This window comes from Triticum aestivum, chromosome 6A (assembly GCF_018294505.1).
Source record: "Triticum aestivum cultivar Chinese Spring chromosome 6A, IWGSC CS RefSeq v2.1, whole genome shotgun sequence".
Lineage (NCBI taxonomy): Eukaryota > Viridiplantae > Streptophyta > Magnoliopsida > Poales > Poaceae > Triticum > Triticum aestivum.
In genome coordinates, this window is record NC_057809.1 from 616,067,381 (window position 1) to 616,084,170 (window position 16,790).

A 16,790-nucleotide genomic window follows, 5' to 3' on the forward strand; every position below is an offset into this window, starting at 1 on the left:
AGTCGTGATTCCTATTACAATAACAAGATCATCTCATACATCACATACATGATTCATCACAACTTCTGGCCATATCACATCACAAAGCACTTGCTGCAAAAACAAGTTAGACGTCCTCTAATTGTTGTTGCAAGTTTTTACGTGGCTGTTATAGGTTGCTAGCAAGAACGTTTCTTACCTACATTGAAACCACAACGTGAATTGTCAATCTCTATTTACCCTTCATAAGGACCCTGTTCATCGAATCCGATCCAACTAAAGTGGGAGAGACAGACACCCGCCAGCCACCTTATGCAACTAGTGCATGTTAGTCGGTGGAACCGGTCTCACGTAAGCGTACGTGTAAGGTTGGTCCGGGCCGCTTCATCCCACAATACCGCTGAATCAATATAGGACTAGTAACGGCAAGAAGAATTGACAATTCAACGCCCACAACTACTTTGTGTTCTACTCGTGCATAGAAACTACGCATAGACCTAGCTCATGATGCCACTGTTGGGGATCGTAGCAGAAATTAAAATTTTCCTACGCATCACCAAGATCTATCCATGGAGTATTCTAGCAACGAGGGGATAGGAGAGCATCTACATACCACTTGTAGATCGCAACGGAAGCATTCAAGAAGAACGTGGATGATGGAGTTGTACTCGTCGTGATCCAAATCACCGATGACCAGCGCCGAACGGACGGCACCTCCGCGTTCAACACACGTACGGTCGGGATGACGTATCCTCCTTCTTGATCCAGCAAGGGGGAAGGAGAGGTTGATGAAGATCCAGCAGCACGACGGCGTGGTGGTGGATGCAGCAGAGTTCCAGCAGGGCTTCGCCAAGCTTCTGTGGAGAGAGGGAGAGGTGTAACGGGGAGAGGGAGGCGCCAATGCAGCAGGGGTGCGGCTGCCCTCCCTCCCCCCCTTTATATAGGCCCCCTAAGGGGGAGCGCAGCCCTGGAGATGGATCTCCAGGGGGCGGCCAAGGGGGGTGCCTTGCCCCCCAAGGCAAGTGTGGCGCCCCCTGCCCTAGGGTTTCCAACCCTAGGCGCAGGGGAAAGGCCCATGGGGGGCGCACCAGCCCACTATGGGCTGGTTCCCTCCCCACTTCAGCCCACGGGGGCCTCCGGGATGGGTGGCCCCACCCGGTGGACCCCCGGGACCCATCTGGTGGTCCCGGTACAATACCGGTGACCCCCAGATCCACCCCGATGGCCGAAACGACACTTCCTATATATAATTCTTCACCTCCGGACCAATCCGGAACCTCTCGTGACGTCCGGGATCTCATCCGGGACTCCGAACAACCTTCGGTTTGCTGCATACTAATATCTTTACAACCCTAGCGTCACCGAACCTTAAGTGTGTAGACCCTACGGGTTCGGGAGACATGCAGACATGACCGAGACGATCTCCGGTCAATAACCAACAGCGGGATCTGGATACCCATGTTGGCTCCCACATGCTCCTCGATGATCTCATCGGATGAACCACGATGTCGAGGACTTAATCAATCCCGTACTCAATTCCCTTCGTCTAGCGGTACGATACTTGCCCGAGATTCGATCGTCGGTATACCGATACCTTGTTCAATCTCGTTACCGGAAAGTCTCTTTACTCGTTCCCGTAACACATCATCCCGTGATCAACACCTTGATCACATTGAGCTCATTATGATGATGTCTTACCGAGTGGGCCCAGAGATACCTCTTTGTCATACGGAGTGACAAATCCCAGTCTCGATTCATGCCAACCCAACAAACACTTTCGGAGATACCTGTAGTGCACCTTTATAGTCATCCAGTTACGTTGTGACGTTTGATACACCCAAAGCATTCCTACGGTATCCGGGAGTTGCATAATCTCATGGTCTAAGGAATGATACTTGACATTCAGAAAAAGCTCTAGCAAACGAACTACACGATCTTTGTGTTATGCTTAGGTTTGGGTCTTGTCCATCACATCATTCTCCTAATGATGTGATCCCGTTATCAATGACATCCCCATGTCCATAGTCAGGAAACCATGACTATCTATTGATCAACGAGCTAGTCAACTAGAGGCTTACTAGGGACACATTGTGGTCTATGTATTCACACATGTATTATGATTTCCGAACAATACAAGTTATAGCATGAACAATAGACAATTATCATGAACAAGGAAATATAATAATCCATTTATTATTGCCTCTAGGGCATATTTCCAACACATCATCACTTCACCCTTAACTAGTCTCTGTTCATTCTGCAACTCCTGTTTCGAGTTACTACTCTTAGCAACTGAAACAGTATCAAATACCGAGGGGTTGCTATGAACACTAGTAAAATACACATCAATAATCTGTATATCAAATATACCTTTGTTCACTTTGCCATCCTTCTTATCCGCCAAATACTTGGGGCAGTTCCGCTTCCAGTGACCAGTCCCTTTGCAGTAGAAGCACTCAGTCTCGGGCTTAGGTCCAGAGTTGGGCTTCTTCACTTGAGCAGCAACTTGCTTGCTGTTCTTCTTGAAGTTCCCCTTTTTTCCTTTGCCCTTTTCTTGAAACTAGTGATCTTGTCAACCATCAACACTTGATGCTCTTTCTTGATTTCTACCTTCATCGATTTCATCATCATGAAAAGCTCGGGAGTCGTTTTCGTCATCCCTTGCATACTATAGTTCATCACGAAGTTCTACTAACTTGGTGATGGTGACTAGAGAATTCTGTCAATCACTATCTTATCTGGAAGATTAACTCCCACTTGATTCAAGCGATTGTAGTACCCAGACAATCTGAGCACATGTTCACTAGTTGAGCGATTCTCCTCCATCTTGTAGCTATAGAACTTGTTGGAGACTTCATATCTCTCAACTCGGGTATTTGCTTGAAATATTCACTTCAACTCCTGGAACATCTCTTATGGTCCATGACGTTCAAAACGTCTTTGAAGTCCCGATACTAAGCCGTTAAGTATGGTGCACTAAACTATCAAGTAGTCATCATATTGAGCTAGCCAAACGTTCATAACGTCTGCATCTGCTCCTGCAATAGGTCTATCACCTAGCGGTGCATCAAGGACATAATTTTTCTGTGCAGCAATGAGGATAAACCTCATATCACAGATCCAATCCGCATCATTGCTACTAACATCTTTCAACACAATTTTCTCTAGGAACATATCAAAATAAACATATAAAAGCAACAACGCGAGCTATTGATCTACAACATAGATATGCTAATACTACTAGGACTAAGTTCATGATAAATTAAAGTTCAACTAATCATATTACTTAAGAACTCCCACTTAGATAGACATCCCTCTAATCTTCTAAGTGATCACGTGATCCAAATAAAACTAAACCATAACCGATCATCACGTGAAATGGATTAGTCTTCAATGGTGAACATCATTATGTTGATCATATCTACTATATGATTCATGCTCGACCTTTCGGTCTCCGTGTTCCGAGGCCATATCTGCATATGCTAGGCTCGTCAAGTATAACCCGAGTATTCTACATGTGCAAAACTGGCTTGCACCCGTTGTAGATGGACATAGAGCTTATCACACCCGATCATCACGTGGTGTCTGGGCACGACGAACTTTGGCAACGGTGCATACTCAGGGAGAACACTTCTTGATAATTAGTGAGAGATCATCTTATAATGCTACCGTCAATCAAAGAAAGATAAGATGCATAAAAAGATAAACATCACATGCAATCAATATAAGTGATATGATATGGCCATCATCATCTTGTGCTTTGTGATCTCCATCTCCGAAGCACCGTCATGATCACCATCGTCACCGGCGCGACACCTTGATCTCCATCATAGCATCGTTGTCGTCTCGCCAATCTTATGCTTCTACGACTATCGCTACCGCTTAGTGATAAAGTAAAGCACTACAGGGAGATTGCATTGCATACAATAAAGCGACAACCATATGGCTCCTGCCAGTTGCCGATAACTCAGTTACAAAACATGATCATCTCATACAATAAATCTTAGCATCATGTCTTGACCATATCACATCACAACATGCCCTGCAAAAACAAGTTAGACGTCCTCTACTTTGTTGTTGCATGTTTTACGTGGCTGCTACGGGCTTAGCAAGAACAAATCTTACCTACGCATCAAACCACAACGATAGTTTGTCAAGTTGGTGCTGTTTTAACCTTCGCAAGGACCGGGCGTAGTCACACTCGGTTCAACTAAAGTTGGAGAAACTGACACCCGCTAGCCACCTGTGTGCAAAGCACGGCGGTAGAACCAGTCTCGCGTAAGCGTACGCGTAATGTCGGTCCGGGCCGCTTCATCCAACAATACCGCCGAACCAAAGTATGACATGCTGGTAAGCAGTATGACTTATATCGCCCACAACTCACTTGTGTTCTACTCGTGCATATAACATCAAACCATAAAACCTAGGCTCGGATGCCAGTGTTGAGGAACGTAGTAATTTCAAAAATTTCCTACGCACACACAAGATCATGGTGATGCATAGCAACGAGAGGGGAGAGTGTTGTCTACGTACCCTCGTAGACCAAAGCGGAAGCGTTGACACAACGTAGAGGAAGTAGTCGTACATCTTCCCGGTCCAACCGATTCAAGCACCGTTACTCTGGCACCTCCGAGTTCTTGGCACACGTACAGCTCGATGACGCACCCCGGGCTCCGATCCAGCAAAGCTTCGGGGAGGAGTTCCGTCAGCACGACGGCGTGGTGACGATCTTGATGTTCAACCGTCGCAGGGCTTCGCCTAAGCACCGCTACAATATGACCCAGGTGTAATATCATGGAGGGGGCACCGCACACGGCTAAGGAACGATCACGAAGATCAACTTGTGTGTCCATGGGATGCCCCCTGCCCCCGTATATAAAGGAGTGGAGGAGGAGAGGGCCGGCCCTCTCTATGGCGCGCCCTAGGGGAGTCCTACTCCCACCGGGAGTAGGATTCCCCCTTTCCTAGTCCAACTAGGAGTCCTTCCATGTAGTGGGAGTAGGAGACAAGGAAGGGGAAGGGAGAAGGGAAGGAAGGAGGGGGCGCAGCCCCTCCCCCTAGTCCAATTCGGACTAGGCCTTGGGGGGCGCGCGGCCTGCCCTAGGCAGCCCCTCTCTCTTTCCCGTATGGCCCAATAAGGCCCAATACTTCTCCCCCGTATTCCCGTAACTCCCCGGTACTCCGAAAAATACCCGAACCACTCAGAACCTTTCCGATGTCCGAATATAGTCATCCAATTTATCGATCTTTACGTCTCGACCATTTAGAGACTCCTCGTCATGTCCCCGATCCCATCCGGGACTCCGAACTCCTTCGGTACATCAAAACTCATAAACTCATAATATAACTGTCATCGAAACCTTAAGCGTGCGGACCCTACGGTTCGAGAACAATGTAGACATGACCGAGACATGTCTCCGGTCAATAACCAATAACGGAACCTGGATGCTCATATTGGCTCCTAGATATTCTATGAAGATCTTTATCGGCCAGACCGCATAACAACATACGTTGTTCCCTTTGTCATCGGTATGTTACTTGCCCGAGATTCGATCGTCGGTATCTCAATACCTAGTTCAATCTCGTTACCGGCAAGTCTCTTTACTCGTTCTGTAATACATCATCTCGCAACTAACTCATTAGTTGCAATGCTTGCAAGGCTTAAGTGATGTGCATTACCGAGAGGGCCCAGAGATACCTCTCCGACATTCGGAGTGACAAATCATAATCTCGAAATACGCCAACCCAACAAGTACCTTCGGAGACACCTGTAGAGCACCTTTATAATCACCCAGTTACGTTGTGACGTTTGGTAGCACACAAAGTGTTCCTCCGGTAAACGGGAGTTGCATAATCTCATAGTCATAGGAACATGTATAAGTCATGAAGAAAGCAATAGCAACATACTTAAACGATCGAGTGCTAAGCTAACGAATGGGTCATGTCAATCACATCATTCTCCTAATGATGTGAACCTGTTAATCAAATGACAACTCATGTCTATGGCTAGGAAACTTGACCATCTTTGATCAACGAGCTAGTCAAGTAGAGGCATACTAGTGACACTCTGTTTGTCTATGTATTCACACATGTATTATGTTTCCGGTTAATACAATTCTAGCATGAATAATAAACATTTATCATGAAATAAGGAAATAAATAATAACTTTATTATTGCCTCTAGGGCATATTTCCTTCAATTACGCCTGAGCAGGTAACGAGGTCATTACTTCAGTCATTTCTCATGCTTGCCTGAAAAAAAGTCACCAATTTTGCATTGTTGCCCTATTTCATAGGTGGAATGACAGCCATATGGCGCCGATGACAGACTTGGGTACACCCCGGAGTTTTCCATCAACCCGATGTGCTTGCGGGATAGGGATCTCTGGCTTATGCGGTGCCCACTGATATGCAACTGGGCTGTTGAGTTTCATTTGCCACATCGCGTGTTTCGTCAGTTTGGTCTGTTCCAGCCTCACCCACCGGAATGGGTGGATACGGACAAAGCACTTCATAGGTAAGAGAGTGTATTGACTAAGCATCATCAGTCCTTCTTGATTTTGCTAATGTTTGGTGTTGTACCATGCAGGTTGGACAGGAGAAGGCAACGGAAGATAAAGGACTGGGACAAGCATCATGCTTCGTATGTTACTCGCTTCTAGCTTTGCGTGGAGCAAGCTCGTAGCAATGCACGCGACAAGCTTCGTGAGCATAACTCACTTGCTTTTGATAACTACATACGATGGCTTCTTGAAAATACTCGAGTTGAGATATGCCCGCCGGCATATAATGAGGATATTCTTGAAGAACCCGTAAACTTTGAGGATCTATCAAAGGGGAAGTACAACAGAGATGTCAGGGTAGGGCAAGGAGTCCCTGCTGTTCTGGTGATTAACTATGTGGTAAAGTGTTCCTTCTTTACTTTCCCGTTGGCCGTATTACACATGTTTGAATGGCTAACATGTTCATTCTTTCTCATCCGCAGTGCACCGAGATCAAGAAAGCAGCTGATGAGAGCCAGTCTATTCTGGAGAACACACCGGTTGGAAAAGGCAATGATGATGGTTCACTACGAGCATTCCTCAAGGTACATATCGCATTCACTATGAGAGCCAGTCTATGTTGCGGAGTTTGATATCTTCCACACTTGTTCATGTTACAGCGTCAGGCCAAGAAGTTAAGGCGGTTATCGAATCTTCTCGGTTGCCGTGATCCTGAATTTGATGAACCATCTTGCTCTAGGTCTGGTACACCATCAGACCCCTTATCTGACCATCAAGGGGCCGATGTGAGTTCCTCATATGCTTATCTGGATGATGAGGGTGCGGTCACCCAAGAGGTATGACTAATCCTTTAGATGTGATTCTCACTTGATTGCGACGCCGGTCTTCATCATATTGTTTGATTGTGTGATAGGGCCATGAGCTTGATGATGACATGACTTTGGCGGACGCTTAACTTCGGTCCCCATATGTGTTCAAGCCTAGGCAGCCCAGACGCCGGTACACGCCCAACGACTTTGACAATAGAGGCAACCCAAAGGTGGTCGTAGGGACCTCATGGATGGCTAGCTTGGATGATGAGGCGGAGGCGGAGGCGGAGGAGGAATTGCAGGAAGAGGAGGCTCGTCCACCCAGGAAGAAGAAGATTGCTTGCAGGAATGGCACCAGGAACACACGCGGAAGGCATTAGTGCTTGTGTTTGTTAGTGCTCTTGTAGCCGTTTCATTAGGTTGATGAACTTGTGAGGTTATGTTATATGTTGGTGAACTCTTACTAGTGTGGTATTTGTGTTTGCGAACTAGTAGTAATGTTGAATTGTCCTAAATGATGTGATGTTCAAGTTATTAGTTGTCTTTGTTCAGTATTTGTGTTTACAATAATTTTAGTGATGTTCAAGCAAGTTATGTGAGTGCTGCATGGGCCAAAATGGCATCTGTTTCTGCAGTTTGGCAGTTAACAGCACTGCAGCGCCCAACAGCCAAGCGCTGCACTGTACTGTGCAGCGCCCAACGCTTAGGCGCCGCACCATACACTGCAGCGCCCCTCTCATAGGCGCTGCTCAACTGGCCATGGCTATCCAAAGAGCCACAGAAGGCTTGCAGCACTGACAATCCATGAAAATTACCAAGTCAGAGTGCAGCGCCCAAGAGCCAGGCATGGTCTTCCAACGGATGTGCATTCCAGAACCAACATTATGCCTTCTCTCGAACTCAACAACGTCACTTAGGTCCATCTAATTCAAATCCTTCCTCACTTGGTCCAAGAGCTCCGCATAGCTAGGACTACTCTCAAACACCATGTCAAGCTCATCCGGGTCCGGCTCAACATTGCCTTTCAAAAAGGCCTCTTTATCCACATGATGAACATAAACACATTTTCTCCCCATCCCTATAATAATCAAAAACACACATATATCAAGTAAGTACTTAACAAAAATATTTGCACAAAATACATATGCCATAACATATATATGAATTAATAACCATAACCCTCACATAACAATTACCACAACCCTAACTATAGCATAACCCTAACACCAACATCAAACACACACATAACCCTAACCCTAGCATACTATGAAAGCCTAACCATACCAAATTAGCAAAGAAACATAACATGATTCAACACAAATTTGCAAATCCAAGCCAAAACTAGGGTTTCCCCAAAGTAGCAAGATTTGAGCAAATGTGACAATTCCTATGGATGAAAACGAGGGGATCGGAGGAGATTGCCTTAAGCGAGGGATTGGCTTCGAAATCCACGGTCAAATACTCCGGATTTGCAAGATTTGAGAAGGATTTGAGAGGGGGAGAGGGGAAGAGAGGAGGGGCGCAAGTCTAAGGGTTTGGGTGGGGTGGGGTGTGTGGGGTGGGGTGGGAGGGGAGAGAGGGTGGGGCCAGCCTAAGTGAAACACGGACTGTGCAGCGCCTAAGAGACGGGCGTTGCATATTACAAGTGTGGCGCCTAGGCCTTAGGCGCAGCAGTGCTGTCTGTGGGGCCGCAACTGGACCAGGGCTGCCACGCTGGCAGAAGGTGTGACGCCCAAGGGAAGGACGCTGCATAGTAATATGCGGCGCCTAGCTGTCGGGCGCCACACGAAAGGGTCAGCAGAGTGAAATGTTTTCGAGAGCAGGTCAGTTTGTGATTTGATTTCGCCCTCAGGTCAAATATGTGATTTCTGCCACTATTAGGCATGACATGAACATATAATTTCATCTTAATGATATTCAATTCATTCAATAATTTACTGATAGGATATAAATGAAGCACAAGAGTAAATGACGAGCTACTCCAAAAAGATATAAGTGAAGATCAAACGAGTAGTTAAGTAAATGGGTAACTATTTGAAGACTCTCTCTTATTTAAAAAAATTCAGATCTAAGTATTTTATTAAAAAACAAGCAAAAAAATAAATAAAATAACATTTCAAGAATAGCACAACTCATGTGAAAAAGCAAAAACTTAAGCTCAACCGATACTAACCGATAATTGCTGAAAAAGAAAGGTAGGATGCCTACCGGGGAATCCCCAAGCTTAGATGTTTGAGACTTGTTGGGATATTATCTTGGGATGCCTTGGGCATCCCCAAGCTTGAGCTTTTGTGTCTCCTTAATTTCTTTTATATCAACATTTCCCTAAATCTTAAAAACTTCATCCACATAAAACTATCTTGCTTTTCTGATTGCATTGTTATCTTACCTTGAATTGTTATGAGAAAAAATTCATCGTAATATATGTTATTTCTCTTAATGTTAGTAATGCATTCTTCTAATTGTGCAAATGTGGAGATACTCTATGATATATTAATTTCTCTGACTTTTTATTCATTCAAATGTTCAAATGGACATATATTTATGTTTCCTTTCATAACTTTCCCTATTTCCCACTCCATAAGTCCCGTCCAAGTGTTTCCACAGATCAAACAGATTGATTCATGCTAGGATCGACCAGCGGGCTGCACGCCGGCGGCGACCACACAACGCGATGATCTGGTAGGGAGCGGTCACTAGCCAAGCATAGAACACGGCGGCAGCACGGCGGACGGCCACACAACACGGCGACGGTCGACGGACGCCCACACAATGCAGCGGCGGTCGAAGGATGGCCATACAACTCAGTCGCCGGCGTCCGCCGGCCGGTGCTGGCGGCCAACAGTCCAGAAGGACTCGCAACATGCAATACAACCTCACGTGCTGCCTAGAACTAATGAGCACCACATGTGTATATGATCGGACGTTCATAAAAGATAGAAGTTGTAAATCTGAATAGAGTTCACAAAATTGATAATAAATCACAAATTTAGAAAAGTTCATGAAATTTGTACAAAGTTCACGAAGTTTAAATAATCATGAATTTGAAAAATAAATCAAGGGCTAATAGTTCGTGCATCTGAAAAAGTTCAAAATTGGATAAAATCATGAATTAAAAAAGGGAAATGATTAGCTTCAACCGACTGATGCTTTATCGTTCATCCGCCTCCTCACGCCCGCGACGCGTGTCCGTGTGGGACCAGCTCATTCTTATTCTCACGCCAACGACCACGCCTCCCATTCCCGAAGCTTCTCACTAGAATCGTTTTCCCTTTCGTCTACCCCGTCTTCTCCCATCTCCTCCAATCTCTCTCCTGTGAGCCCGTGCTGCTCCTCCATCTTTCTCATCTCCCCTCCCCTCCATACTGTGGTGTTGCATCGGTTACACTAGACAAGTCTGGCAAGATTCAGATTGACGGTGGCCGGCTGCCTGGCATACCTACTTCAAGGTTCCATGGTTGTAGGCTAGGCCCCAAATGGTACATGTGCATGTCGCTCACCATCGAGCTTTGGATGAAATTCATGACATGATATTACAAGTGCTTCACGTGGAATTTTTGCAACAAAGATCTTGTTGCAGAAATACAGAGAAGAGGTCGTACAGGTTGTTCTAATTTTTGCTACAATGGTCTTGTTGTAGGAATACAAAGAAGTTTTTGGCAACAACGGTCTTGTTGCAGAAATGCAGAGCTGAGATCGAAGATGTTGTTGCAATTTTTGCAACAAGGATCTTGTTGCAGGAATGGAAGAGGCGGGAGATGTTTTTGCATTTTTTGCAACAATGGTCTTGTTGCATGAATTTAGAGAAGAGGCCAAAGATGCTTCTGCAATATTGATTTTGTTGCAACGAAGTTTTGCAACAAGCGTCTTGCTGCAGAAAATAAAGAGAGACAATGGGATGACTCGTGGCATACAATCGGACGGCTCCTGACCTGGCTGATCTTTTAAAAAGATCAGCTGGTGGACACATAGCAGGCCCCATAAAAAAACATGGGCTCAAAATTCATGAATTTTGAAAGAATCACATATTTGAAAAAATCATGAATTTAAAAAAGTTCATTATTTTTAAAATTGTTTACAAAAAATGTAAAGAAAAGCCAAAAAAGAAGAAAAGGGAAAACTGTAAAAGAAAAAGAAACAAAAAGAAGAAAACCAAAGAAAAAACGAAACAAGAACCGATAAAACCCCAACTGGAAAACATACAAAAAACATAAGTATATGGGACGACCCGCTACAAAACCTAGGGTACTGGGGGAGGTGAGGGTGCACCCCGTACGAAAACACCCTTAACTGATGCTTAATGCGTTGAATAGGGATTTGTGCACTGGGCTTGCGCATAGAGGGTTGAGGGGTCGCTATTGGTGGACTTCCCACGCCTTACACGGGGAATAGGATCCACATATATAACACCCTTTTGCTTCAAATTGTCGACATGCCACACATGCGGTTACGCGGATCATTATCGACAAGTGTTGGGCGATTGTTGCCTGGTTTTTTTTACTAGTTTTGAATTATTGGTTTGTGGTAAAAAAAAAGAAACGTCAATATTTATTTTCTTTAAAAATAAACACATCCAAAAATTTGAGAACATATTTTTTTAAACAAAGTAGATTTTTTTAAATTCAAACATGCATTGAAATGTATGTGAGAATTTTTTGAAAAAATCTCACATTTTACATAAAATTTGTGGATGTGTACTTTGGAAGTATGAAATTTTGTTTGAAATATTTCAAGAATTTTGAAAAGGCACAAATTTTGTATGGCAAATAAAACAACAAGAAAAGGAAAACAAAAATGGACCGAAACCTTCTAAAAGGTTCGCAAAACCGGATTCCTTCTGGATGTCTAATTGGGTCAGGTCCCCTCCCCCCCTCCCCCCCCCCCTCCCCCCCCCCCCCCCCCCCCCCCCTCGGCTAGAGAAGGAAACGGACAATGAGCACACCGAGGAAGTGAACGAAACCAGCCAGAAGCAGGGACTTCACCGAGAATTGGGAAAGTGAACATTGTCCAAAAAAAGTTGGTAATGAGTTCCACGTCTTTTCTTGAAATTAACATGAAAATAATTTCATGTAAAAAAATAAAATAACGACACTGCAAATGACCTTGCACCTGTAGGAACTCAAAGAACAACATGAAAGATGTAATGATAATCCTGAATTTGCGCCACCTTACAAGAATGCAAACAGATGGGTGCCAAGCGCCATTGAGGGCCGCCAAATCTGGAGTTTGATGGCGTGTTCGGCGCGCTGCCCTGGCCAAATTCTTTCAACAGTAATGGCTTCACCTTTGGTAAGCTACTTTGTAAGTCTGACAACCAGCATATCAGCGATGGAGTCGTGTCGAGTTATGGTGAAGAGGAGATCCATTATTTATTTTTTCTGGTGTTTGCTGCGGTGGTGCTGGAGGCAAGTAACAAGCGTTGGATTCAAGCTCAAGGGTGCCATCGGTCTTGATTGTAATTTTCTTTCTTGACGGTCCTTTGTGCAAGGGCTAGTTTTCAGATGTCTTTTTACTAGTTTTGTCAGGTCGACATCTTCGTGTGATTTGTATTTTGATCATTTTATATTAATTAGACACATACTACCATAAAAAATATGAAACGAAACAATTTTTTAATTGGAAGCAGCAGAGAGTAGAGAAATACTACAAGCCTTTGTTTTTTTAGAAATAGTACAACCTGGACCTCGAGGACTGAGCAACAATGGCTGCAATTGCACATTGGGCCTTTAACCCATCGGTGCCATCATTCCTCCATCGCAGGCCTTGGTATATGATGGTGATGTTTCTCAAAAAAAAAAAAAACAGTTCGCCCACCCTTAGGGTTCCACCAGAGAGGAAAGGGGATCGGGTGTCAGTTATGCGCCGCCGCCGCCTGCCGTGCGCCGATCTCCCCCCTCTCGCCGTCGCAATTGCCGTCGGATGCCTCGAATGAGGATCCACTGCTGCTTGCGAATAGGCGACCAAATAAGCAGCTCCCCCTTTGGGAGCCGCACTCCCCAATCGAAGCTCTTTAGGGAGCGACGATCCGCAATCAAGCGGCTCCTCTCCGAGCTGCAACCGGCAATCAAAGCAATCAAGCGGCTCCACTCCGAGCCGCAGTCCGCAATCGAAGTAGCTCCCATTTTTAGTGGCTAATCCGGAATCAAAGAAGTCCTTTCCGGATTACAATCAGAAACAGGCCCTCTTTCGAATTCAGTCTCCGAGTTTCCATTGGTGGCGGGGACCTAGCAGATAGTATATATATCTGGCCGGGCGGACACCACGGTACCCGCCAATTTTAAGAGGGGACGAGCAACTCTCTCTTCCCAGCGACCGGCTACCAGATCGGCCTCGGCAAATCCTCCCTCGACATGACGGTGAGTTCGTCCTCCTGTTGTAGATCCTCTTACAACTTCACCGCAGGAAAAAAAAAATCAAGGAATAATAAAAAGTACTGTAGGAACCATAATCATAATTCATGGTCAAAATTTAACCTTTCTGGTGGCGAAATGTCAAAATTGCGTCAGTCTCTTGGAAAGTATGAAATTTTCCAACACTGTGGGTAATTACAGAGAACTGTACTATCAAAATTGTGTGTTTCTGTGGGAAAGTATGAAATTTCTACAATCAAATTTGTGTCTTTCTGTGAGAAAGTATATATTTTATTTTTTGTCTGTGGAAAATATTAAAATTGCACCTGTCTCAGTAAGTAATCAGACTCTGATTTGTTTCCATAATAAAATGTAGGACAATGAAGTTGATAGGCTCAGCAAGTTGCCCGATGACGTTTTGCTCAACATTGTCGAGCGACTTGATATCACCGACGTCGCAAGAACCACCATCCTATCCAGGCGCTGGAAGCAGATCCCTGCCATGCTCTCAAAAATTATCATAACGGTCGGTTCTTTTGAGCCCAAGCGCGGAAGAGGGACAAAATTAACCTCACATGATATAGCTCGGGCCAACACCACCGTGCGGGAAGCAACCAGGAGCATACTAGAATGCAGGACCGGAAGTCTACACACCATTCACCTAATGTCCATGCAATTCTATCTGGGAGATGACTCCATCTTCATTGGCCAGACTGTTGCCAACACCATAGCAACACAAAAAGTTGCTTCGGTTGAGTTCGTAATCTTAACCGAAGTGCGTACCAATTGTTACGTCGATGACCTGCTCAGTTATGGGAAGCGGTTCATGTTATTCTTTGATTCATGTCCAAACGCATTTGGTGGCCTTGCACGCCTCTGGCTAGAGAATTTGAGGTTAGGCGAATCAGACTTCCCCAAAATTTTCAGTATATGCAAGCAACTAGAGTTCTTGCGCCTCTGGCGGTGTGACACGGGGGATCTGTCTTTGCTGGAAGTGGAACACCTGCAACTCCGTGAACTTGTGATTTCGGATAGCAGTCTTGAGAGGGTTGATCTCAAGTGGGTACCAAAGCTCACAGTACTGAAATTTAATGGGTTTTTATCTCGAGATGACCCTTTCTCTTTGGGCTATGTCCCACAGCTCCAGACTGTGAGCATCACTAATGTTGGTCTTTCTTGGCACAAGATGCTCAAGCTAAGTGAGTTGCTTGGTAAAACAGCCATAAGCAACCTGCATTTGAACTTCAGATGTGAAAAGGTTAGTGAAGGTCTGCAACTAATGTTATCAGAATGATGTGTGTCATGGAGATGTTGTAGTCATTATTTTTGGCTAACATAATTCTGCATTATCCCCCTCTTTTGCAGATTTGGGTCAAACCAGAAGGCCGGAAGCAATTGTTACCGGTGTTCCGCAAACTAAGTTTTGTGAATTTGTTCAACATTTCCGAAGAATGCGATCTGAATTGGACGATGTTCATACTCCAAGGCGCACCCACCCTTAAGGAACTGTGCATTACGGTAAATAAACTCTTGTACCGGTTCTTCATCTCTCATTTTTTATTCCAGCACATGTTGAATATGCAAATCGAATTCTCTTTTTCGAAGTTCAAACTTTCCATGACCAGTTAGGAGTTTTTGACCTGATTGAATGCAGGTGCGGGATCATTTATGTGAAATGACAAAGGGGAAGCGGAGGTACATGCATGAGTTTAGCGAGGAGAAGGACAAAGGACTGGAGTGGGAACCATCTGCCCTAGATTTCAATCATCACAGCCTGGCTGAGCTCTGTATCTATGGTTTTCGGGCAGAAGACAAATTTGTGAGGTATGCCAGAAACATCATGGAGGCAGCGGTGAACCTGGTGGCTGTAAACCTGTATAAGAATCCAGGGTGTGAGAAATGCAAGCGCAGGCTTCCAAGTGGGTGGACGTGGACGGAGATGCTGTTGATTAGAGACAAAATCAGCAAGGGTATGCCGTCAAATGTTGGGATTCGCTTCCCGAGTTGACAGGCGACAATTAATATGGATTGGAGGGAGTATCATCTCAAAATACACAGGTTCATTGTTGACGATTAATCAGTGCATACAGCAGTAGCTTTGCAGCGCGAGTGCGTTGTTTTGTCTAAGAAAAAAATTTGCTGTCAGCGACAATTAATATGGATCGGAGGGAGTACTAAGTTGTACAATAATAAGAGTAGCCTTAACAGTAGTGTCAAGTATATTTTTTCCCATTCTCCATTCCTTGTTGGGTTAGCTGCTTCATATAATCTTAAAAGATTTATGATATCAAAACTGAAACAGGATCCACGAAAAGACAAGTGAGAGCTTGTATTGGTTGACCCGACATATAAGCTTAATAATGAGTTGCAAAACTACACATATATAAGCTTAATGTGTTACAAAAAAATTGACCAAGTTCACTACTGTATCACAAATCTACATTTCTCTACCTCCCAGGATTTAAAAAACGTATAGAGAAGATTTATCCGTTGTGGACTCAACAGTGATGGTGCTTTCTCCCTTTCGAGGGTATTGTCGTGGAGCTTAGGTGTACTAGAGCTTTTATGGAAAACTTGATTGTTTATTTATTTTGGAAAATGGAGAACTTGATGTTGACATAGGTAGGGTCTCTAATTCCAAGTCGGTCGATGATCATGGTTGCTGATCGATCGATCCAGCAGAGCAGATAAATAAGACTCTTTGGTTCTATCTCTTCAAAATGTGCGAACGCCCAGAAAATGAAGCACCATGGTCTCTCTTCCGTCCGTCAGGGACGTCGGAAAATGGTGTCAGCATGTGTTTTTTTTTTTTTGAGAAATCTCGCCCACTTTATTGATTCATAACAATGTTCATAGATACAAGGTTTTGATCATGGGGTACCCCAGGCAGCCAAATATGTCGGCCAGGCCTAAGACAGCAACCAAATTTGGTGAGATTATGAGGTTCGAAATTAAACACCCTACGCTCATGGCTAAAACTACAAGAAATAAAAGCATCTCCCGTATGATAGCGCCATGTAGTCCAGCAGAATCATGATTTATGTCCTGATCACCCCTTCACAATCCGAAGCAATGTGTATGCTTTGCAGGTTCAGGTCTGCTGCTAGGGATAGTGCCTCGCGGGCTGCATAGGCTTGAAGAGTTTTAGG

The 16,790-nt window shown here is 44.7% G+C and overlaps 1 protein-coding gene across 1 annotated transcript; it reads left to right on the plus strand.

The window, feature by feature from the left end:
• Positions 1–13,083: 13,083 nt before the first annotated feature.
• LOC123129114 (F-box/FBD/LRR-repeat protein At3g52680) lies at positions 13,084–15,878 on the plus strand. The gene is made up of 4 exons (XM_044549278.1): positions 13,084–13,647; positions 14,018–14,899; positions 15,007–15,159; positions 15,296–15,878. The coding sequence occupies exons 1-4, from the start codon at positions 13,642–13,644 to the stop codon at positions 15,647–15,649; spliced, it is 1,395 nt and encodes a 464-aa protein (XP_044405213.1). The 5' UTR covers positions 13,084–13,641; the 3' UTR covers positions 15,650–15,878.
• The last annotated feature ends 912 nt before the right edge of the window (positions 15,879–16,790 follow it).